At 53.6% G+C, this 24,002-nt stretch overlaps 2 protein-coding genes across 4 annotated transcripts in view; both read right to left on the bottom strand.

Annotated features, from left to right (window-relative positions):
• Positions 1-3,039: 3,039 nt before the first annotated feature.
• Positions 3,040-11,545, bottom strand: TMEM214 (transmembrane protein 214). Its single transcript, XM_038561031.1, is given in 18 exon segments — positions 3,040-3,899; positions 3,901-3,982; positions 4,185-4,330; positions 4,447-4,615; positions 4,809-4,905; positions 5,463-5,580; positions 5,798-5,911; positions 6,106-6,154; positions 6,431-6,522; positions 6,901-7,042; positions 7,433-7,534; positions 7,830-7,911; positions 8,024-8,129; positions 8,573-8,655; positions 9,130-9,264; positions 9,562-9,712; positions 10,258-10,457; positions 11,351-11,545. Coding segments are annotated over 18 exon segments (2,058 nt in total). The 5' UTR covers positions 11,496-11,545; the 3' UTR covers positions 3,040-3,854.
• A 4,210-nt stretch (positions 11,546-15,755) lies between these two features.
• Positions 15,756-24,002, bottom strand: part of MAPRE3 (microtubule associated protein RP/EB family member 3) — a 54,267-nt gene continuing 46,020 nt past the window's right edge. For 2 of the 3 annotated variants that reach the window (XM_038561036.1, XM_038561035.1), the window contains exons 2-7: positions 20,334-20,461; positions 19,512-19,657; positions 18,685-18,886; positions 17,252-17,406; positions 16,976-17,128; positions 15,756-16,700 (exon numbers count right to left, since the gene is read on the bottom strand). In XM_038561036.1, the coding sequence (XP_038416964.1) occupies positions 16,632-16,700; positions 16,976-17,128; positions 17,252-17,406; positions 18,685-18,886; positions 19,512-19,657; positions 20,334-20,454 (846 nt within the window). In that variant the 5' untranslated portion in view covers positions 20,455-20,461 and the 3' untranslated portion in view covers positions 15,756-16,631. The remainder of the gene's footprint in view (positions 16,701-16,975; positions 17,129-17,251; positions 17,407-18,684; positions 18,887-19,511; positions 19,658-20,333; positions 20,462-24,002) is intronic. The other variant, XM_038561037.1, reaches the window with a different exon arrangement.

Here is a 24,002-nt window from a genome sequence, read left to right as displayed (position 1 = left end):
CTTTACCAATGAAATGGACTTTATCGTTTATTTGCAGTTTTCAATGAATTGTCTTTTTTTTTTTTTTTTTTTAAGTAATCTCTGTGCCCATGTAGGGCCTGAATTCACAACTATGAGATCAAGAGTCACCTGCTCTACTCACTGAGCCAGCCAGGAGCCCCTTCAATGAATTGTCTTTTATCCATTTTTTTATTGTTATGTTGAGGCTTTTCTTGATTTGTAGGAGTTCTTTAACATTAAGGATGTTTATGTGATAAGCTCAGTAAGGAAATGGAGGCCTTGATCAATGCACCGAGACCGAACAGACAGGCACAGAACCTTCCACCCAACAATAGCAGAATACATATTCTTTTCCTGCACTCATGGAACATTCTCCTGGATGGGCCACATGCCAGGCTACAGAACAAGTCTCAATAAACTTAAAAAGACTAAAATCATACAAAGTATGTTTAATGTAAACTACAGACTTTGGGTGATAACAATGTGTCAGTGCCAGTTCACTGATGTTGACGGTGGAGGGCTGTGTGGGTGCACGGGACAAGGCATATGTACTTTTTGCTCAATTCTGATGTGAACCTAAAATTCTAAAGTCCATCAAAAAAGTAATAACTGATGTGCTAACATAATAAAAATACATATATCAAGGCACATCCAACAATGTGTCTGAATTCAGAGTTTTTATTAATAAGCAGATTATTCAATATTCAACAAGTATTCACTCATAGCCCGAATGGTGGAAGCTCCCCATATCTTGTCTCCAAATTCCTTCTTATATTTCAAGCTTGGGGTGATGGAATTGCCCAGTAAAATGGAATACCACATGGGGAAAAGCAAGCCTTCATCCCCTCCAACCCATTAGGGAGCAGACCCATGAAGAATATGTAGAAAAGGATGGATCACCTTACATGTTCACTTAAACCCAAAGTCCTTTAGGAGAGAGAAGATTAAGATGCTCAGAGGTCAGATAACCACTGACATTTCCATGTAATTGTCAACTGGGTCCTTCTGGAATGGGGCAGGGCAGGCCTGTTTGTCTCTGTGGGAAACCCTCCACCCCAAGGGTGATGGCATTTGAGAGTGTACTGGTAATGCGGCAGGTGAGTCTAGCAATGCTCTCAGTTCCTGGTAAGCAGATCACCCATCAAGCTGCCCGGCTGTAAAGCTGGAGCTGTAGACTGGGCTCAAATCCAGAAACGTGCTTTGACTTTTGGAAACAAGTGGTTCAAATGAGTCATGTGCTATGACTTGCAGGCCCATACAAGAGTCGGTCATAACTCAAGTTGGTAAGCGATAACCAGACTCAAACATGCCAGTTTTCTGTGGAACTCCAGCTGTGTGAAAAGTAAAGTTACAATGTCCAGATGTGACCCTCTGAGGTGTCAGGTTACTTCTGTTCCTCCAATCAAGAGTCCTACTGTGAGAGCACACCTGTCAGTAGGAGTCTACTCTACTGGTCCACATTGGCTCAACTCACTGGCTCAGCTTGGATTCCTGGGCTTTGACAGGTCTGCAAAATGTGAAACATCTGCTTTAAAGGGCAGCGGGTGCAATGTTGGGACTACTTCTCTGACCCAGGAAAAATTTTGGACAGTTCCAGTATTGAGTCAAACAACTGTTTATCAAATAAAGCCAATTAAGGTATTGGTGTCCCCGAAAGAGGCTGTAGAGACCCCAGCTGACCAAAGTTGATCAAATGTTGTACCCCAGGATTCTAGGTCAGAAGGTTGAAGGAACCCAAGGTAAACTTGCTACACACACTGGAAACCAGTGCACACGTTAGGCAACATTCTTGGAGTCACTGGATTGTAGCAGTCCAGCAGCCCTGGTGATTCAGTGTCATCAGGACAGGGTCCTCATTTTCCTTGTCCTGTGCTGTTGCCAACCAGACTCACTATTCCTAAGCACTGAACCTGTTTGTTCCTGATTGGGAAGAAGTGAGTTCTTGGGACCCTTGCAGTCCCACCCAGCAGCTCCAGACCTTAGTTGCCAGGTGGGATTTTTCATTTTTTTCCGGGACAATTGTCATGGTTACCTGCCACTAGGGGAGCCGGGGTTCAGTCCAATGTGCGCCGCTTAACTCTCAAGCGGTAACACGGTTCTAGCCTAACAAGGAAAGGGAACACAAATGTGAGACGCTATTGTACTCATGACCTCACTTTGGGTCAAGATTTTTCTACACTTGCTACTTTATAGTCTTCCCACTGAGAAGTCAAGGCAGTCTCAGGGTGACAAGCGAATGGGAAAGTGGTAGCTGGCCATCATCCTGCTGTCCCCTCAGGCATCTGCTAGAAGCAGGAAGTAACCTGTGGGAGCTGGAGTGGGCAGTGCACTGCCAGTACTGCTTAGATTTGAAACATTCAAGGAAAGAAACCTGAGGTGAGAGCTGAGTCTGTTCAGTTCTTAGAGTTTCAAGTCAAACACAAAAAGGGACTTTGGCCATAGACCTTAGACTCATGGGTCTCTTGGAGTCCTAAATCTTTCACTCATTGCCTTGTAAAACCAACTAACACATTAAGGTCCTGGCAAGGAAGAGGACACTATGGGTCACAGAACAAGTATTCCCTTGGTTGACTCCCTCCTCTTTCCAGCTTCAAATACTTAAGCTAGGGGAACCTGGGTGGCTCAGTGGTTGAGCATCTACCTTTAGCTCAGGGCGTGATCCCAGGGTCCTGGGATCAAGTCCCATGTCAGGCTCCCTACAGGGAATCTGCTTCTCCCTCTGCCCCGTGTCTCTGTCTCTTATGAATAAATAAAATCTTTAACAAGAAAATACTTCAGCTATCAAGGCAAACCTTGGGACATGAAGCACAGTGACAAGTGAAATGATAGGATTAGGGGAGCAAAAGGAGTGTCTGGAATCCTCAACAGGCCAGCATTTAGAATGATGGGTGTGAGCTTTCCCTGCCAGAAGCTCACCTGCAGCCAGTGGCTACAACCCCCAGAGGGCAGGGGGCCAAAGGAGAACATGTGTGTGCCCGATATTCTGTTGTCCTGTTTACAACTATGGGAATTCCTGCATGGGGATGCAGAGAGGAAAGCTAGCAATCAAATCTGTGTCCTTTATTCCACCCAGTAGGTGTACCAAGGAGCCATATGCTGAATCCTGTGTCAACAGGCTGCTGGAAGGTCCACTGGGCCCAAGGCACACAACTACTTGGGCTTTGCTCCCCAGACAGGTGGTAGGGGCAGGCGGCGGGGAGAAGCTGAACCCGGAGGGAAGGTCCCCAGGCACCGAAGGGGGAGAGGGGAGAGTAAAGAAGTAGGATGATGACGCAGAGGGCAGTGAAGGGCCTCAAAGGACAGATATTGGGCGTCCAGAGGTGAGAGGTCCTTTGGCCCAGCCCTCTGACAGGCCCATGCAGGCTGAGGGCCGAGGTGAAGTTGCCGTTGCCCACTATGATGCTATGTTCTTCTGGAGGCCTCTTCCCTTGTTCCACTGTGGCTAAAGTCTGGGAGCAGGAATCATTCATCAGAATGTAGCTGTCACTCAGTAGAACCCCACCTTCTGGGAGATGAGCTGTCTGGGGCTTTGGGAATGAGATGGAAAGAAGTGGAGAGCAGGAGATGAGAGGGGCCTACAGAAGGTTAGCAGCCTGAGGACAGAGGCTGGGAGCTACATGCAACAGGGCCCAAAAAGCGTTCAGTGGGATCAGGGGTAGGAGGAGGCTGATGTATCTCTGGGCTCAGTCCCCATTGGAGATGGAGGAACTGGGGCAGAGGTAACCGGTTACTCCCTAGGAGGCAGAACTTAGGCACCAGGTACAAGAAGACTTCTGCAGAATGGCTGCCCTCTGCCTGCCAGCAGTCTCAGATGGCCTGCCCCAAGACAGGCCTGGTGGCCAGGGAGGCAGGGCCTATTGCTGGGATATCATGGCAAGTGCCCAGTCCAAGAAAGCCACAGGTGATGTCCTGTAGGCAGAGCCAGACCCAGCGGGCAGCCTCACTGAGCTGTGTCTTCACGCAGTCCCAGGTCACTTCACCCCTGGGAGGAAAGCAGAACATTTGTGGGAGTTGGGAAGCAGTGCTGGGTCAGGTCACAGGATTGCAGCTCAGACCCCTATCCCGCATCCCAGAGTGGCCGAGGGCTGGAGTAGGGCTTGGTGAGAGACTGGACAGAGCCTTGTCTCTGGGGAAGGGGCATGGGGCTCTCGGGCTCCTGCTGGAGCTTTGGAGGAGGGTCTCACCTGCATGCCTCATGGCAGTGCTCCTGGGCCCGGGCCAGGGCTTCCAGCAGTATGTGCCACAATGGCAGCAGCACATTCTGGTAAAGAAGCAGGAGCAGCTCCTGCAGAGACTGGAGCAGCTGGATCAGCGTATCAGGTACCTGTAGCTGGAGCACAGAGAGTGGAGAATGCATCCTGGCCCTGAGGACCTGTTCCATGTGAGGATGACATTCCAGCCCCTGGGGAGGCCAGCCCTTCTCTGACCTCCCTATCTCCAACTTACCCTCTGGGAGAGGCTAGCAAGGCTGTCACCAAACCAGGCAAGGTGGGAGGCACAGTGGGAAGAAAGAAAGCTGATTGTGGCATTGGTGTGGGCCCAGGCCAGCTGCAAACTGGGCCTCAGCATGGTCAGTAGGTGGGAGCCCCAGGCCGGCAAAGTCTCCTCTAGCCAGCTGTAAGAGGCAATCGGGCGGAGAGAGGGAGGCTGAGTTTCCTCAGATGGCTCAGCTCCCCAAGAACAGCTGTGGGGAAGGGAGGCCTTGAGGAGGGGAAAGTGTTATCATTTCCCACTGATGCCGTCACCACTCTGAAAACCTGGCCCTCTCCCTCCTGCCTCGCCCCGCCGCACCCCCTACGAGGGCTCACCTGTAGCCCTGCAGGCTGTAGGAGTAGATCTTGGCACACACTTGCTGGCCAGCAGGCAAGAACCCAGATGATCGAAGCAACCGGCCAGAAAGGGAGGCTGAGTAAAGGGGGCCTCTGGTGAGCTGGGGGGTGAGGGGGGGCAGGGAGAGACACTCCAGGCCCCAGAGCAGGTCCAGGGGAGCAGAACTCATGTGCTCGCAGGGCTGCAGAGCTGGCTCCGATCCGCTCCAGAGCGCGCTTGCTCAGAGGGAGGGATGCAGGCCCGTGGAGCTGAGCTCATTTCTCCTGCTGGGCCAGGTGTGAACTGGAGTGAGGTAGCCAGGTAAGTGTCAGGGAGCCTTGGGTCTGAGGGTCCACCCATCTACTTACCAGCTGTGATCTTAAGCTAACTACTAAATCTGACTCTCAATTTCCTCAGGAGTTAAAAAGGAGATAACACTTACTCAAGCAAGACTATGACTATGCAAACATCTCTACGGCAAAGCAGCAGTCCAATCTGAAGTGGTAACGTCATAGTTGTGGACAGAAAAGCCTGTCTGAAAGAGTCTCTTCTGTAGTATCAGGGCAAAGCTATGTGTGAGGGCCAGGGGGTGCTACACCTAGCTCTGTGCCTCACCCTCACGTTATCTCCCTTGCCTGCCAATTCTCGCTTACCCTGGAAGGAGCTGTGTGACTGGAAGTCATGGCACAGGAAACCTATGGCAAAGATCAGCACCAATAGGAGTAGCCGTGTCCAGGGCAGCCGGTAGCCCTGTGCCTGCTGCAAAAGGCCCTGTGAGGAGAAGGGGCGGTGGAGGGGAGCAGTGGTCAGAAGGAGGGGGTGGTCCTTCATCCGGAAGGAAGGCCTCAAGCCAGGCCTTCCATTCCAGGAAGAGGATCAAGCCCTCACACGACCCCAGAGACAGGGCGGCTCCATGGACAGGGGGGCCAGGGGTGCTGGTCAGAGGCGTAGGCTGGTGTGTGGGTCAGGGAGGGCTGGGTGCTGGCACCTTGCAGGCTGTGTCGCAGGTGGCAGCATCCTGACTGTTGCAGCTGCCCTTCCTCAGCAGCTCCTGGTTGGTAAGCTTGAAGGATTGGATGGTTTCCTGCAAAGACTTCTGTGTCTGCAGGATAAGAAAGTCTGGGTTGAGAGGTTAACATTTAGTCTGTGAGGGAACTCTGAGCCTCCACCCTGCTTCACTGTCCACGCCAAATGCATGAGTACAGCGCCTTCTCAGCAAAGGGAGGGCAGTGGTTGAGGGGTACGAACCCAGAACCCGGACGAGGCTCAGCCTGCCATGTCCTCCCAGCTCCTCACCTTCTTGGGAATCTGCTCCCAGGACCTGAGCAGGTGTTCCAGCAGCAGGCTATGGGGAAAGCACAACCCCTTCCAATCAGGGGGCTCACTGGGCCCCTCCAATCCTCCTGGCCCCCATTAGGCCCTGGCTCCTTCACTTCCCTCCCACAATGAGCAGCCTCCTAGAGGCCAACCCAGAAATGTTCCCACTCAATTTGAGAGGCACAAACTCGAAGGACAGTGACAAATGTTCCCCTTCTGCTTCTAGGCCAGGGACAGGCTGGGAAGCATGGAATAAGGCATTTCCCTATGCATCAGAGGTGGGCAGCCCCCCACCCCCACCTGCCTGGACTGTGACAAGTGCTTGGGGTACAACTGCCTCCAGACACTGGCGCTGAGGGGGTCCACCGTCAGACACTCGGTCAGGCTGCTCAGGAGCTGCACAGGGGAGAGGGGACAGGAGAGGCTGCTGGGGCGGGGGGATGCTGGAGGGAGACAGTGCCTCCCAGGCAACACTCCCACCCCAGAGGACAGAGAAATTGTGCCAAGACCCCAGAAATCTGAGAGCCCACAAGGGGGAGGCTGCGGCTCTCAAGCTAGAGCTTGAAGATCATCTGTCAACAAGAGGCAGAACATCAGAGACCAGCCAGACGTGAACGTGCGTCCTTTTAGCTCTGTCCCTGTGAGGGTGGCCCATGAGTGGTCAGGTGGCTGTCAGGAATGTGCTAAGGAGAGGCCCAGGAAACGGGTTCTGTGAAGGCAGGGCCCCTGTCAGCAGGTAAGGACCTCTGCGGTGGCCTTCCATCATTTCCTCACCTCTTTCTTCATCTCAGGAGGGCAGCTAGGGGTGGCTCTGGACAGGAAGGAGGGGAAATACGTATGCAGGGTGGATTCCGGCTTCGCCCCAAATGCCAGCACCTTCAGTCGAGGGTAGAGCTGACACAGCTGCTCCTGCAGGCTGGGGTGGGGGTGGGAGGAGAGCCAGGCACCAGGTCTAAAAGGAGCTACGTGATATGTCCCTTTTGCTTGGCTGACTTTCTGCCCTGCCTGTGGGAGCAGAGTCACTAAGGGCCTTATAATGGCTCAGAGTCTTTTTAGACTCAACGACTCCTTGGAAAATCTGTTGGAAGTCATGGATCTTCTCCCCAGGAAAATGCCCATATGCCAATCACACCTGAGGGTCCATATAACTTCAGGGGGTTCACCGATCCCTTGAACGGTCAGGTTCAATGGGCAGGTTGAAAATCTCAGATTTTGGGTGGTTGGAGAAGAACGGACAGGAAATATACAGCCTGCTCCAGCCTCTGCTGGGATCCTTCACAGCAGGTGTGCCCCAGGGTAGTCCTACCTGGGTGTCAGGGAGTTGTTGGGCATGTAGGCAAAGTCCAGAAGCGGGAAGAAGTCCTTGGGGCCAATCATGCCAAAGCCCTTGGTGAGGTTGGGGTGCATCCTACGGGGGAAAGCAGGAAACAGACTTGCGGAAGACTACCAGGCAGGCTGTGATCCCAGCTGAGACCAACATCTAAGAAAATGGGCATACACTCAGCCTCATCCCTACCCCTTAATGGTTTCCTCTCTTTCCTTCCTCACCATTGAGTTCTGACTGGGAGGAGCTGGTCCTGGTTTCCCCACAGCTATGGAGACCAGGACCACAGCATCTTGTTTTGCTCAAACAGCTACTGTGGACACCATGGGCCCTCCTGGCTGATCCCCTACCCCCACCCCACCCCCCACCAATTACTCACAGGAGCAGCCGATCCAGGTACGCGATGGCAAAGGGAGAAAGAGACTTGATGCCCAGCACAGGCAGCATGATCCCCAGCCACACTAAGGAAACAAAGGTCAGGGAGGGAGCCTCAGGCTTGGACCCACGGGGGATGTTAAAGAGGAGCTCCCTGCCCCCAAGGCCATCCCTTTTTCTCCCCTACATCTTTCTTACCTTTCAGTCCTTCAGCGAGGTTGGTAAAACCTGCTTGACCCAGGGCCCACATGATTGTCAGACACTTTGCCGGTCGGCTCTGGTGAGACCTTAGCAGTTCCAGGAACTGAGGAGACCAGTGGGAAAGGCAGGTTGTGACAAGGCAAAGCACCAGGAGCACCCCCAAAGCCAGGTAGGAAGAGATGCCAAAAGGGAGAGAAGGGACAGGCCATGGGGCGGTGCAGCACTGGGGTAGTACAGGGTAGTGATGCAGACCATGCGGTCCGGCACTGGGCTGTGGCCTGCACCCGTACTTGCCACTTAAACTAGTTCACTAATTAGGAAAGTTACTGAATCCCTGTAGCTCCATCTTCTCATCTATAAAGTAAGCATAACAGTAGCATCTACCTCATGCCTATATAAAGCAGACGCGGAGCAAGTGTCAGCAGTGTTACTGGTCTCACAGAGCTTCCACTGTCCCCTAATTAGGTTCAACGGTATAGAATCTGCCCAGCCTCCCCAGTCCCAGTGGCCCCCCTTCCGGCGTTCCCACCACCACCCTGAGCTCACCTTGCCCAGGTTCATGGTGGCAATCTTGGGCTTGTCTTGCAGAACGGCCTGGATACAGATGCGGTATCCATGTAGTGACTCCCCTGGAGAGACAGGTGTTCTCAGACCTACATATGTTACTTGGCATCCCAAAACCGAAATCTCCCTTCTAGCAGCGGTGAGCCCAGAATCCAGGGCCAATGACTCCTAACATCTTCCTCTCTTTCCTTTTTTTTTTTTGACGATTTTATTTATTTATTCATGAGAGACACACACACACACAGAGAGAGAGAGAGAGGGAGGCAGAGACACAGGCAGAGGGAGAAGCAGGCTCCATGCAGGAAGCCCAATGTGGGACTCGATCCCGGGACTCCAGGATCACACCCTGGGCTGAAGGCAGTGCTAAACTGCTGAGCCACCCGGGCTGCCCTCTTCCTCTCTTTCCAAAAGAATATTGAGATTAGCACATTTCTTTGCTGGAATCAGAACTACCCTGGCAATCTGGAAGTAGGAAAAGGGAGTAGTAGGTTCCCAAGATGGGGTGGGGCTATCCCTCACAGGGGGGCACCCCCTCTCACCTGGTGTCTTATCCAGCTCTTGCAGCATAGTGAACAGACAGTGGTCAAAAAAGAGCTCCAGAGACCCCGCTGCCTTGGCCAGCAGCCCTCGGATGATCCCACGAAGCTCCCGGCTTACCAGGCTGTAGGGATAATCTGGGGCCGAAAGGTTCCACATGTGTCCTAGCATCAGAAGCCCCTGCCAGCTCTGAGAGCTCGGCTGCACTCCCTGAGATGGCGAATGCACGCAGAGGTCCCTGCGCTAGGCTGGCATCCTCCCTGTCCCAGTGAGGCCCACTTCCCCAGCTGTGACGATTTGAGAACAGCTTGCATGACGCACATAAATCAGGACAGTGGGGACACTGGGCTCTGTTGCTAACTAATGTGTTTACATATGGCCCTTTCAGTATTTTCTCAAACTTGTCTGATTTTGAGGGAGGTCGAAGAACTAACCATGTGTATGCTGGCTCAGCGTGGGCTCACTTAGAGGCGCCTGCAGCTTGTAGTTGAGATAGCTGGCCAGGTCCTTCAGCCACACGGAGGGGTTCCCAGAGAACACGCTCTGGCTCTTGTCCAGTTCCTTCTGCAGAGCTGCCACATCCAGCTGCCGGGACACAGGCCCCCACCGAGGTCAGTTACGAGTGAGTTTAGGGAAACAGGGTGGAGCTGGGAAAATGGGTGAAGGGTTGAAGGTAAAAGAGGATTTCTGCTTTTAAATGTGAAGTATGTGGAATGCCACAGTATCGCTGCATCCAGATATTTAGAAAACACAGCACAGCTGGGATTGCTGGTCTCAAGACCCTATACTCTCAAGCCCTTTACATGTGCAAGGGGACCAGATGGAAGATGAAAGATCGCAGCTTCCATGGGGCAAGGAACCACAGGTGTTTCTTTACCCCCACCCTGGTATCCCCGATCTTCGAGGCTCTCCTCGTACTAATCCAGGTTTCCCTACAGACTTATTTCCTGTCTGTCTCAAATGCAAACGTTCTATCCCTTGGGGTTTCTGCCCTTTCCCGAATGCCTCCTCCCAGTCAGTGGCATCCCAAATTCCACAGGCCCCCAGTGGCCATCCCCCACCTATGCCTTTCATCTTCTCTATACCTCATGCTACTCTTGTCTCCCCACCTCAGGTCTAGGGACACTCACAGCTTTCAGCGCCTCTTCCAGGCTGCGGAAGCGACCCTGCTTCTGGTTTTGGTTGGTGAGGGTCGCCACCTTCTTAGTCTGCTTCTTGTTTGCTGGTTTCTTGGGCTCTGCAGCAGGAGGTGGAACTTGCTCCTTATTCTGTCGCTTGAGGATTCTTTCAAAGCCCCGCTCATAGAGGGTGCTTGTCGTCTGGATTGGAGCTGGGGTAATGACAGGCAGACAATGGGCGGGGGGCGGGGGGGGGGTATCCTTGAGTCATGAGGGCCTCACAGGGACAGCGGTCCCTTCCCCCACATTGTCACCTTGTTCATCTTCAGTGAAGAACCTGCCTCAACACCCCTTCTAGCTGTCCTGCTCAAGGAGCAGGGCAGGGGAGCCCTCCTGCTTCTTTCAGTCATGGCAGCTCCGGAGTTCACGGGCTCTTTCACAGAACCGGGCAGAGATTTCTTTAGATAAACCAGAGTATGTGGGAACTAGTGGAGATGCATACAGAGGGCTGGCTTCCTTGGTGAGTGGCTACCAGTTCTGGAGGGCAGGACTTTCCCATCTTGGCTCCAATGGGACAACTCTCTAATCAACAAGTGGCAAGCTTTCTGCAGTCCCCCAGGAGACTTTGGGGAAACAGGCCCCGCTTACGAGGCTTGGTGGGAGTCGGGAATGGAGAGTCAGCCTTCCCTCTGCCGGGCCTCTGGACGGCCTACCCGCACCCCACAACACTGCGGGTCACGCAAGGAGGCAGACGGTGTACCATGAAGGCGGTCTCTCCCCAGCTCGCAGACACCCGCCCTGACAGGCCAGGCTAGGGCCGGGGACAGCCGGTTGGAGCGTGTGTGCAGACCGCAGTCCGGTCCCCTCTGACATGGGATCCTGCGAAAGGCATCTGACACCCCTGGGCCTCAGTTTACTCCTCTGCTAGGCGAGGGCAGCCCCCCTCCCAGCGCTGTCCACCTCCTGTGAGGCTCAAGAGGCAGGGCGCGGTAGCCGGGCGGCAGGAGAGCCCGGGGCTCCGGGGGCTGCCCGCTACCTCTCCGGAGGGGCAGGCCCGGGGCCGGTGGCGGTGGCGGCGCGGGCGGCCGGCCGGGTGGGTACTCACGGGTCAGGTCGTACTTCCACACACCGTTCGCCTCCCCGAGAGCCCGGCGGTCCCCTCCGCCGCTTCTACCGCTGCCGCCGGCCCCGGGCCGCCGCCCCTTCTTCACCACCTCCCAGCGCCCCCCACCAGCCCCCTTGGCTGCCATGGCTCCGGCCCTCCCGCCACTGCCACCTCCCTGGGCTTTCCGGTCCGGCGCGGAGGCGCCGCGCTCTGCCACGTCTCCTCCCAGGACCTCGCGGCGCGTGTCGCCCACCGCAAGGCAGCCTGGGACTTGTAGTCTTTCGTTTTCGCCGGGTTATCCCTAGCGACGTCGCGTAGGGGCTCCTAGTGAAAAACATCCAGGCAGAGGTGCTGCGATGTGAGGCTACTACGTTGGGAAAATTTTACCTGAGCACCTACTGGGTGAATCACTGCATTAGGTGACTCGGAAATTAAACTGTTCTGGGGTTTCTTTTCTTTCCAGTGGTGCTGGAAAGATAGAATGGAAAGTTCTCCTTCCCTCCGGGGAGAGTTTGAAGATGAAATGCTTTTGTCCTGCCAGGAAAGTGCTAGCTTAGTTGTTGCTCACTAGTGGTTAAACTTTGAGTTATTGGGCTATAAAAAAATCTATTGTGGAAGAACAAGGAAGAGGACAGAGCTTGAGGGAAGGGGCAGTGTCCCAGGGCAGGAAATGGAGAGTGGGGACCCCCTTCTGATAGGAGACAGAGAAGTATGGGGTTCTGGGACAGCCAGGGCTGTTTCCCCTTCCAGGAAATGGGAAAGAATGGCTCTGACTTTCATTGCAAGAGGCAGTCAGTCCCAAGTCCCAGATGTGACCGGGAGAAATCAAGAGCTCCAGACCTGAGGAACCAAACAGGTTAGTGCTGACATTCACTATCCCTGGAGGGCCTTCCTTGTAGTACTCTGTGAAACCTCAAAATTTAGAGCATTCCAGCAGGGGAGGATGAGGGGAGGAGAAATGAAAGTACTTTATTACAATTAAGGAAATGTGTTATTTCATGTACGCTCCTACATTTGAGGATGAGATTCATACCTGCCACACTTAGAGGTGCAAGACAGACAAGCCCTTGTAGTAAGAACTAATAGAGGCCAAATTCCTACAGGATGAACAGCTTGAGGAGTGAGGAGTTCCTTAGAAAGGAGATTAGAGAAAGCGTCCTGAAAGAGGTGGCATTTGAGATGGGGAATGGGAGAATTTTCACTGGTTAGGGATCAGGACAGCTGGAGAGAACAGGCCAGTTGTGTGGATTTATTGATTTAAACGAAGACCTAGAGGTGAGACATGACAGGGTAAAGCTGGGAAACTGGATAGCAGTTCAGTGGGGGTGGTGCTTAATGGGATTTGGGAGGTGAAGAAGGTTAGAAAGGGATCAGAGCCCTTGTGCTGTGGTATGAGCCACTATTTTGGAAAGGTAAGGGGGACTATGTGAAGGAGGAGGTGGGGTGGGGGAAAGGCAGGAGATGGGAGGTGACCAGCTCTTGCTGCCTCCTGCCTGTCCTCATACCCCTTCTGGTCTGATTGTGTCTGACTTTGCCTCAGATCGCTCTGAGTTGGAAGTGCTTTGCCACGGACCATAACTGAACTGGTTGTGATTCAATTCATTTTTCAGATCACGGGTTTACCTACTCAGAGTCACAACAATATCCCTTTGCTCAACCTTTCGGTGTCATGTGTATGGTCACAGAAGAGATGCTGTTTTCTGAAGAGAAACAGAACAAGCTTTCCATAGAGGCAAAGAAGGGGTCTGCTCCAGGAAGATATATAAAGGGTGGGAGGGACTTCCCTTGCTGGCTTTTCTTGCATTGGTCTGACAAGTCATTGGCTGTACCTTGGCATCTAGGGGATAGAACTAGCTCACTTGTTTCTCCTGCAGCATTTCCTAAACACCTTCTCTACCTAAGCACCTGGCTCTGGGCTAGGTAGAGCTGGAGTATTCGCCTCACTTGCTTGTGAGCAACTCTAAGCCTGTGTGAGAGACAAGTGTGTAAAGAGAAAATTACAGTTCACCATCCTAAGTGTTCTGTGAGAAAGACACACTTAATATGAGGGTCCTGGGAAGAGGTGGAGGCGGCTGCAGTGGCTTTATGTCTCTGAACTTTGGGTGTTCCAAGAGCAGCCTTAGACACTAGCCATGGATGCGGGCTGGGGCAGGTACCCACCCAAGTGGGGTCTGAGGGAAGAATCAAAAGACGTGGGGTCAAGGAGGACAGGTGGGTGTCTAGTGTGGGAGAAAGAAGGGCTTCAGTGAGCTCACTGAAGCACAGTTTGATCTACTGCATTAGCTGCTGTTAACAAATCACCATAAACTTGAGTGGATTAAAACAATACAAATTTATTGTCTTACAGTTCTAGAAGGCGAGGGTGTGTCAGGGTCTCATTGTGCTAAAATGCCATGTCTGTAGGGCAGTGGCCCTTTCTCGAGCCTCCACGGGAGGCTGTTTTCTTGCCCTTTTCAGTATCTAGGGGCCACCTGTGTTTCTTTGCTCAGGCCCCTTCTATCCTTGAAGCCAGCAACACCTTATTGAGTACCTTTTCACATGGCATCACTCCGATCTCCTCTTCTGCACCCCCTCCTTCCACTTTTATGGACTCTGTGATTACATTGGGCTCATCTGGATAACCTACCATACTCTCCTAATTTTAAGGTCAACTGGTTAGAGACTTAATTCCATTTGGAATCTTAATTCCCCTTTGCCATGTAACCTAATATATTCCAAGTTGGGGGAATTACAATGTGGATACCTTTGGGGGGTGGCATTAGTCTGTCTACCATACCCACTTTGCTGGCAGGGTAAGGTCTTGGGCTGAAGATGAACTTTGGATAGCACAGAGTAACTACTTTATCCTCTTATAGTGTCTATGTGGACTAATGGAGGAAAGCCCTTTAAACGTAGGCAAGGGGGGCGGCCCGTGGCTCAGTGGGTGAAGCGTCTGACTCAGGTCATGATCTCAGGATTCTGGAATGGAGCCCCCACATCGAGTGGAATCGGGCTCTGAGCTCAGTGGGGAGTCTGCCTGGGATTCTCTGCCCCTTTCTCTCTCTCTTAAATAAATGTATAAGTCTTAAAAAAAATTAGGCAAGGGAATTAAAAATCATTAAGATCAATAAAAGCAGGCAAGGAACCGGTTGGGGGAGAAAAACAGAACAGGGGCAGAACTATCTATGTTAGGGTGGGAGTCAAAAGGAGGAGGTGAAGTGAATGAGAAATGAACAGACATGAATTACTTCTTTAAGGCTTCTGTCTGGGGTCACCAGAGAAATGGTGGTAGTCTGGAGGCGGCGCCCACATGGAGCAGGGTCACAGAAGAAACACAGCCCCAATTCAGTCATATTCAGAATGGTGAGGAAACACCTACCAGGACTACCAGCCTGCAGCTAGAGAACATTCTGGAGGTCACACCTTTGTGGTCTTTGGGGATGAGCACTGAACCAGGAGGTCTGGATTCTAAACCAGATTTTTACCACCATGAGCAAGTCATGTCACATGCAGGCCTCGGTCCCTTCATCAGTAAATGAGGGGGCTGATCTAGATGATGGCTCTGTTTGAATGGGCCTGGTTCCCACATTCATTTCAGGGTCCTCGGTCTCTGCTGGGCTTCCTGTGGCCCTTTGCTGGGGCACACACCATGAACATAGGGCTGTGTGGGTCATGTGAAAGGCTCGCTGACTCCTGGCTCCCCTTAGAGCTTGTTGCCCAGAAGGAACCCCTCAGGCATTACTGTCCTGGGCTCCAGCACTCAGAGCTGCTTGCTCTTTGTAACCCACAGTTCTCCTTGTTCCCAGCTGGATCACGATTGTGAGGTATGTGAAATTTGACAACGGGTGGGGGGCAACACGTGGCCTCACTGGCCCAAAGGAGACTGAAAGAAAGCACCTCGGACGTCTGGGTGGCTCAGCGGTTAAGCGTCTGGCTTCAGTTCAGGGTGTAATCCTGGAGTCTCAGGGATTGAGTCCCACATCGGGCTCCCTGCAGGGAGCCTGTTTCTCCCTCTACCTATGTCTCTGCCTCTCTCTCTCTTTCTCTGTATCTCTCATGAATAAATAAATACAATCTTAAAAAAAAAAATGAAAGCACCTCTTGGCCAGGCCACCCTGATACTTCCCCCACCCCCAGTCACTTTACTGGGCAGCCCATCGTCACAGCCATGGCTCCAAACTTTGTTCCTCCACAGGGACTGGGGGCCTCCACAGCTTCCTTCCCTTAAAGCCTTCGTACCAGTGTGGAGAGATGGGGACGAGATCAGAGCTGGGCTCTGAGGCCAGGCGCCAATGGCAGTTTCTAGGCCTGATAGAGGGTGGTAGTGGTGCTGTGTGCTCTACACCATCTCCTCTAGAGAGGGGAGTGCTCAGGAGGAGAAAAGCATGGAGACCCAGGCTGTGGCTCAGTTGAGGGAGACCGGGCATGGACTTTTACCACACAAGTTTATTTAAATAAAAGTGAACACATATGCAGGCTAGGTGGCCCGAGGGGATAGAGGTCGGGTAGGAGGGCAGATGGGAGGCAGACGTACAGGAGGGTCCAAGCAGAGTCTGTGTGGTATGAACCAAGCTGCAGGAGGAGTGGAGGGGGCCTCGGGGCAGTGCTGGGCTTCAGTGCTGGGGGCAGGGGGCCAAGGGTGGGTGAACCTGGTGCCAGGAGGTCACTTTCATCCCTCACATGCTCCCCTCCTCCCTGACCACCAGGGCCTAAGGCACCACCCCCCTCGGTCCCCTTATCCCTCTCCTGACATCAGCCTTCCCCTCAACTACTGGAAAGTCAAAAGACAAAATAAATAAGAATGGGCGAGTCCTGCCACGGCTCCTGGCAGCGGGGAAGGGAAGCCAAGCCAGGCACACTGCCCCGGAGCCCCGTGCTGTCGGCCCTGGGAAAAGAACAGGTAAAGTGCAAGGAAAATCCAGTAAGTAAAAATATACCAATGACTTTGTCAAATATACAGCTGCTGGCTGTCAGGGGAGCAGGCGGCTGGCTGGGGCGGGTGGCAGCAGCGCCCTCCGGGGAAGTGTTGGCCGACACAGCGTAGAGACAACGGAAATAAATAGGGGTACGGAGGAGTGGACAGAGGCCTCACCCGCTGGGCCGGTGCCCACAGGACGGGGCCTCTGCCTGCGCACCTGCCCCATCCCCACGAGCCCCGCTCCTTGCCTGACTCCCCAGTGCTGTGGGCACTGACACAAAGCACCCGGCCGCCGACAGGCTGTAAGGAAAGGATTATAATGTGGGATGGGAGCAGGGTGGGGGGCACGGGCAGCCGTGCAGTCAGCCAGGGCCCGAGCCGCCCTCAGTACTCGTCCTGGTCTTCCTGTTGGTGTTCCTCGATCTCATCGTCCTCAGGGGGTGCAAATCCTTCCTGGAGAGTGGGAAGGAGAGGGAAGCGGTGAGTCTGGCAGGCCAGGCAGAGGGGGAGAGGACTGTCAGGAGCTCGGGGGTGGGGGTGGGGTGGGGAGGTGAGGTCTAGTCCCACTTCCCCTGCTAATCTCTCTGTGGCCTTGGGCTCTGACTGCAGCTGGCTCTCCTCACCGTGTTCCTCCGGCCCCTCGGGTGCTACCTCTCGTGGTCTTCACGGGGCAGGATGGGGTGGGGCCCAGGCGGCCTGGGACGTGAGCGGGTGAAGGCAGGGCTCACCTCAGTGGCATAGAGAATGCCAATGATGCCCGAGATAACAGGGCTGTTCTCACTTTCGTGTTCCTGGCAGATGAGCTCAATGTCTCGAAGTTTGCTGAAGTAGAAGTCACGCTCCTTCTCCAGCCCATCCACGGTCAGCTTCAAATCCAATAGCTGCTTGGGGACACGGTGTTCAGGCCAGAGTCCTGACCTCAGACACCCCTTACTGCCCTGATGGCTCAAGGGCCTGGCTGTTTGTCAAGCGCTCTCTCAGCCACCATCACCCACCCTGCTCACCTGCTGGTTGAGTTCAAGAATCTGGGCATCAGTCTCATGACCGCCATTCCGGGCTGACGGGGGATTCTTCCGGAGGATGCAGGGTGGGGCCACATTGCTCAGCCGACCAGAGGTCTGCATATTTTTGGGGCCTGTGGGGGACGTCCTCTGTGGAACTGCCCAGGGGAGAAAAGCGGGATGGGACCATGTGAGCCCACAGCTCACCCGGCATGAGACGGCCTGGTGTGACGGCTGCGGGGGCAGGCCCATGCGAAAGGCAGGCACTCTTGCCCTCCCCTCTTCTCCCACTCAAGAGGCAGCTACATCTAGGCCTCAAGCCATGGCCACACTGACACCACAGCAGCTGGACAGCTCTTTGGCAAGCCTGGGAGAGCAGGGACTTCGGGGAAGTAAAGAAGGTATGAGGTATGGGGAGGGAGGAGAGCTGGCCTGAGGGAGAGGTGAGGGGAACTGGGAAGGCGAATTTGGGAAATGGGGCTGGAAGGGTTGGGCCTCTTGTACTGTCAGCCAGAGTCTGAAGAAAAGCAGCTGTTGCAGGGTCGCAGATCTGGCACTTGCTGGGTCTTTCCTACCAGAGGCCCCACCCTCCCCGTGGGTGACCTCAGAGTCTCAGGGCCCCTGCCTCAGGATGGGCTCTGTGTTCTCCGCTGGGCCTGACTCAGGGACCAGGGCTCCTCCCCCGCAGGCCGGGCATGCTGTGGCCACTTGTCTTCTAGCTATGGCCGCTCCCTAGTCAGAGCCGGCTGCTTCTAACGCAAGCAAGCAGGTGAATGGGGGGCAGGCCCAGGCGGGGCAGCAGCGCAAACGGAGGAGTGGCTCTGCTATGACGGGTTCAGATGCTGGGCTGCTCCTCTCTCTGCCTCTCCCCAACCCTTTCGCCCCCCAAAGGCCCTACTGCTTCTCTCCCTTCTCCTCTAGAACCTAGACAAAGCCTCCTTTCATAAGACTCATCTCTTGAGGACTTGGGGCTATGGGCCTTTGGAGTAGGGGAAGATGTGATCCCAATGGGGGAAAATGGGCAAACTCCTGTCCCCAGGTGTCCAGTGGGCAGGGGATAAGGAGGGTGTGTGGTGCTGGCACCAGGCCCTTGGCCTGGATGGACCTGGACAGATGAACCATGCCACATGCCTCCCCGTCGTCTCGAGGCACACAAGTTAGCTCATGCTACCAAAGCAAGTGTTCTGGGCCTCCCACCGCCACTGCCCCCATGGCTGGTGCCGGTGTCTCTCCGTCTGTAGCCATGTCGGCAGCCCTGTCCTCCCTACTGTGACTCCCCCTGGTCTAGGCGGGCAGCAGGCGGCGTCATCTGAACTCCGTGATAACAGTCTCCTCTAGGCTGGCAGGGCCGGGCCGGTGGCCCAGGGGGCGCTCCTGGCTGTGGAGCCCTGCCGGCCCGGCCCCCCATACTCCCTCCCCCGGCTCGGGCACGTTACCTGCTGTGCCAATGAGTTTCTTGGATTTGTTGAAGATCTGATCACCTGGGTTAGGAGGTGGTGCTACGTCCTGGCCCTGCCGCGCCAGCAGAGGGTTGTAATCCTTTCCATCATAGTTTGCGTCAAAGAATTTCTTAAACCACTGAATAAACTCAAAATTATCTTGGAACTTTCCTTTCACTAATTTCTCTACGGGAATTATCTGAAATAGACCACACAAGCAGAGAACTTTAGCCACCTGCTGCTGTAGGGCTGCCTTCCTCTGTGAGAGGGCCACTGCTCTCAGGAAAGCCAGCCCCTGGGCTGCCACATCTTCCGCCTTCTCCATGGGAGGGGGCCCCCTCCCGGGGCACCGGAACGAGTGGACAGCTGGTTGGGGCCTGGGCCCGGGATCCAGAGACAGCCATCTCCTCCAGGTACAGGAGGCACCGAGGGAGGAGGTGTCCCTTGGTGCTGCTGTGTGCATGGGGGGCGGGAGCTGCTGGCACCAGGGCCTACAGGCCGCTGAGGCAGTATAGTGAGCCAGGAGACTTTTCTCAGGCCCTACAGAGAAGGAACTTAATAGAAGTGGTGGACTGAGCCTCAGGTTCTGAGACGGATAGGGTCTAGAGAGAAGGAAGGGGCAGGAAGGTAGTCAGGAGGGGATGTCAAGTGTGGGGGTTTGTACCATGCTTTGAGCTGGGGGGACATTCCCTCTGGAAGGAAGGTGGGTGGAGAGAGGCATGAGAGCTGGAATGACCCCAGCAGCCCCCAGCCCCGGCTGGCGGGCCATCTTCTTCCCCAGGGTCACAGAGCTCCTCAGGGCCCCCCGGAGCGCAGGCACCTACTTTATCAACACCCATCTTCTTGAAAGCTGCTTGCAGCACTTTGAAGTTGTGGATGTATTCATGTTCTAGTTTGGCCTGGAACTTCACCTTCCTCAGGTGCACACAGCCGGGGAAGAGCATGTCCATGAACTGACAGTAGGCTGCCCCTGTGGAGAAGCACAGCTGCCTGAGGGTGCCCGGTGGCGCCTCTGCCCAGGCACCTGCTTTCCCTTCCCAGGCCCTCTGCTGGCCCACTCCCCCAAACCAGCCAGTCTCTCCTCTCTCCTTGTCCTACGTGTAGGACAGACACAGCCAGGATGCCCCCAGCTCAGCTCTCCAGGAATAAGAGCAGTCACTCCCCATGGATGCGGTCACGTACCAGCACCATACCACACACTGCATATACAGCGTTCCATCCTGCCAACAACCCTAGTTTGAGAGGCCACAGGATCTCCATTTTATGGATGGGAAAACTGAGGCCTAGTGACATGCCCAGGGTGGCACTGCCAGGAGAGCCGAGGTTTGGGCTCAGTGGCTACACTGGACCTTGTGCTGTTGCCCTCTAGCTTCACTGCCTCTCCCAGCTCTGGATACCCCACTGCCCCTCCTGTCCCACAGCCCTTCCCTGAGCCTCTCTTCCTCTTTGCCTCTGAGTCTTTCTATGCCATGAGACCCTCATTTCCTTTACCTCCAAATGCTCTGACTGGTTAAGGGCTCCGCAGCTCTCCTCAATCCTAATTACAAACTACATTTTCTGCTGTGGCTGTTTGGCCTCCCCCCTGCCATCCTCTTCCCTCCCCTCCCCTTCAGCAGGGTCCACTCTCCCCACTCCCAGGCTCCTACCTGAACAGAGCTGTTCTATCTTGGTATAGTTGAGGTGCAGGGAGTCATTGACCCATGCAAGCATATCATGGCGACTCAGATTTTCACTGGTCACGGATGTGGAGTACACATTGACGGCCATTCCCCAGCTGCAGAGAAGGAAGACAGGCACGGTCAACACCTGGGGGCCTTGTGCTGTTCTTTAACTGTAGGGAGAGAAGGAGCCAGAGAAACCCTGGGGAGGTGGAAAGCATCTTCCTCTAGACCCCCTTTGCAGTCTTGCCTCCTGGAAAACTTCAGGTATTTCCCGAGTGGCCACTCTATGCCAGCCGTGTGCTGAGGAACTGGTGGCGCGGTAAGATGTGGTCTCTGCCTTCGAGGAGTTTACAGACAGGCAAACCCTTACCGGGCGGGTGAGAGGGCAGTAAAAGCACATGCCCTTATAGACAGCACAAAGGTGGGAGTGATCTCTTCAGCTTGACAAGGTCAGCGAAGACTTCGGGGCAGAGACGGCTGGAGTCTGGGAGAACTCAGAGTTTTCCAAATGTACAAGGGACAGGGTAGAAGGGTACCGCGGGCCCAGGGACTAGTGAAGACAAAGGCATGGCTGATTCTGGGACTCTGAGTTGTTCAGCAGGCCCGGGGAGCAAGTTTTTGTGTTGGGGTGTGGTACAGTGAGGCTGGCAGGGACAGCCTGCAAAGGGCTTTGTTTTCCAAGAGGAGTCCAGACTTTCTGTTCAGACAACAGGAAGAAGCCATGAGAAGATTTTAAGCAGGCGGTAACCTGACCAGATTTGTGTTTTAGAAAGATGATTAACCTTTGTCTCTCCTTTGACTTCCAACCCCGTATTTCTGTGGCAGGTGGCCTGCTGGTTGACCCCTAGGCACCTACATTCTGCTTATCTAGAACCTCCCCTCAATCCAGGCTTCTGCTCTTGTCTTCATTATCCCAGTGGACATGAGCACCAGTCACTTAGTCACACACTTAGGAACCTGGGGGCTGCTTCCCACCACCCTCCGATCCAATCAGTCATTGCGTCCTGTAGCTCTGCCTTCTTAGTAAGCCTGCTCTTCCTACCTCTCCTGCTGCCTGGGGGGTTTGCATGCAGGCTCTCTGGCCAAGGCCAAGGCCAGCAGTAACCTCCTATAGGCCTCCCAGCCTCCAGCCTCTCTCCTAGCGCCCCCCCCCTCCCCACTGCTGCCAGCAGAAGCTACAGAAAAGCAGCCTGAGCCACACCACTATACAGAGCAGTCATGAACGAGACACCCACTGGCTGAATTTGCCTTGCAGATGCGAACTGCTCAGCCCTCACAGTGTTGGAAACATTTTTGAATTAGTGCCCAATATTTTAACGTGAGGACATTTCACACAAATGACTTGAGGTTTCTGGCTTCTTTTGGCAACCCTGGGCCTTTGTTTCCTCGCAGCAACCATGGTGGGATCTGGGTAGAGGCGCCCCCTTCTGGCCAGCAGGTGTGAGTGCCTCCTTACCCTGCCCCCAGAGGCACAGGGAGGCCAAGTGTCAGCTGCTGTTTATCACTGACTTGCACTGTTAGGAGGGAAATGTATCTTGTAACTAGGTCTTTATCAGAAGTGGAGAAATAGAAAATAGACAAAAGGACAGTGTATTTTGAGAATTCTGAGAGTGCTTATTTCCGGAGTGAATAATATTTCCCTAGGTTTAATACACAAAGTGTCTCTGTGAAGGAAAAATATGCCCAGACCATCCCCTGTGCCTGTAGGCATCTGCCTTTATCATGTGACCCTCCTCACCACTTATCAAACTCCTAAATGGGCCCCACCTCTCCAGCCCTCTCACTTTGCTCCCCAAGTTAGGAGCCACCAGCAGCTGTCTGGATTGCTGCCCCCTCCCCGAAATCCACTCATTCTCTGCTCCCATGGTTTTTAAACTCTGGTCCCTGGAGCAGCAGCAGTGGTGCTGTATGTGCTTTAGCTTGCTAGAAATTCCAATTCTTCAGTCCCACCCCAGACCTACTGAGTCAGAATCTGCACCTACCCAAGATGCCCAAAGAGTTTACAGGTGCAAATTGGTGAAGCCGCTTTAGAGAGGAGGCTTGGCTGGCATTCACCAGGCTGTGCTCCCCTGCACCCTCGACCCCAAGGATACATAGTAGAACCTCATTAGATGTGCATGTAACTTCAGTTTTTGAGAAAAATTGAGAGAGAAACAAAAATTATTGTCTTGGGACCTTCTGAGAAACATAGCCTGGCCCTTGAGGAGCTTACATTAGGTGGAAGGGACAGACCTATAAGTGATTTCAAGAGAATTGACAGGCTGTGACTGAGCATGCTCAGGGTGCTATAGGAACAGAGAGGGGCAGGGCATGTCTCCATGCACGGGGTTGAGAGACAGTGTCTGGAGGAAATGATGCCCAAGATGAAAGTTTGAGGGGGAGGAGGAGGCCAGGCCAGAGGTGATGAGAGATGATCAGGAAGAGGAGAGGCACATGAAGAAGCATCATTCATAAAATTGGCTGAGTACCTTGCCTGTGACAGGCCTGGAAACTCCATTCCTGGCCTCAAAGCTCCTACTGCCAGGGGGACAGGCATCTAAACAAATTCCTGTGGTGAGAACAAGGGTCACAATACAGGGCACTGGGCTCAAAACCATTGTGTAAGAGGACACTCAGTGCAAGGAGACTCCCTCAAAATTACCCTCGGAAATCTCTGGAATTCCTAGCTTCTGAGTCCTCAGAAGCTCCCAAGATGGTAATTTTTGTTTCTGTTGGCTTTTTGGCCTGCCTGGCCTCCCTTCCCCTGGGCAATGAAGGACAAAACAAGAGCGTTTCTCTCTCAATTTTTCATAATTGCAGAGACAGGGTTTAGGAGTTTCTAGGAAACTCACCTCAAGTAACATTGGTAAGCCAGTGGGAATAGATGGACACCAAACTTGACAAAGAGATAGAATGGATGGGGTGGAGAAAAGTACAATTTATTTTGATGAGTATTTAGTTAGTGAGAAATAGGAAAGATTTGCCCCTGTCCTTAGGGTGTTTGTAGTCTTACTGGGAAGACAAACACAAAGGAGAATCGTAGAACCAAATACCCCCAAAGTGTGTGGTGAAAACAGTAGGTGTGACAGGAAGTCAGAAAGGAGAGCATGTAGAGTTAGAAATGTGCTTGATTGGCCCCTATAGGAGTGGTCAGACCCTGCCAGACCCTAGGGGGCTTGCACAGTCCTGCTGGAGCTGAGTGCAGAGGGGACAAGCTATTATGGATACTGTTGGGGTGTATCCAACAGTATCCTTCCATGAGCTAGATGGAGGATTATTTCTCCCTGAGGCCCCTGGGAGCAGGGTGATTTGGGGTTAGCAGGGGAGGGCTATGGCTTTGCATTCTGCTAGGTTTCAGAGGGTCTGAGTCGGTCAGGACTGGTTCTGGAAGGTAAAGGGGGAGGGGGTCTTAGGTTGGCCCTGGGAGTTCTGAGTCACTTTAGGGATTTTTTTTTCTGTTTAGCGTATATGAGTTTCAAGGATTGATTATTGATAAAAGCAGAGGCATTGGTCCAGGTCAACATTAGTCCTTCAGGTTTTCACTGAAATCATTTTAGCTTCAAGGGTCTTCCATCCTGAAGGCATCTTCTTGGGATTCCACAGGACTGAACAGGTGATGGTTCACATTCTTTTTTTTTTTTTTTTTTTTTTTATTTTTTTTTAATTTTTTTTTTT

The sequence above is a fragment of the Canis lupus genome, chromosome 17, assembly GCF_011100685.1.
Source record: "Canis lupus familiaris isolate Mischka breed German Shepherd chromosome 17, alternate assembly UU_Cfam_GSD_1.0, whole genome shotgun sequence".
Classification (NCBI taxonomy): domain Eukaryota; kingdom Metazoa; phylum Chordata; class Mammalia; order Carnivora; family Canidae; genus Canis; species Canis lupus.
Note: the sequence above shows the minus strand (reverse complement) of the source record. Positions and strands in the feature narration are given on the sequence as shown.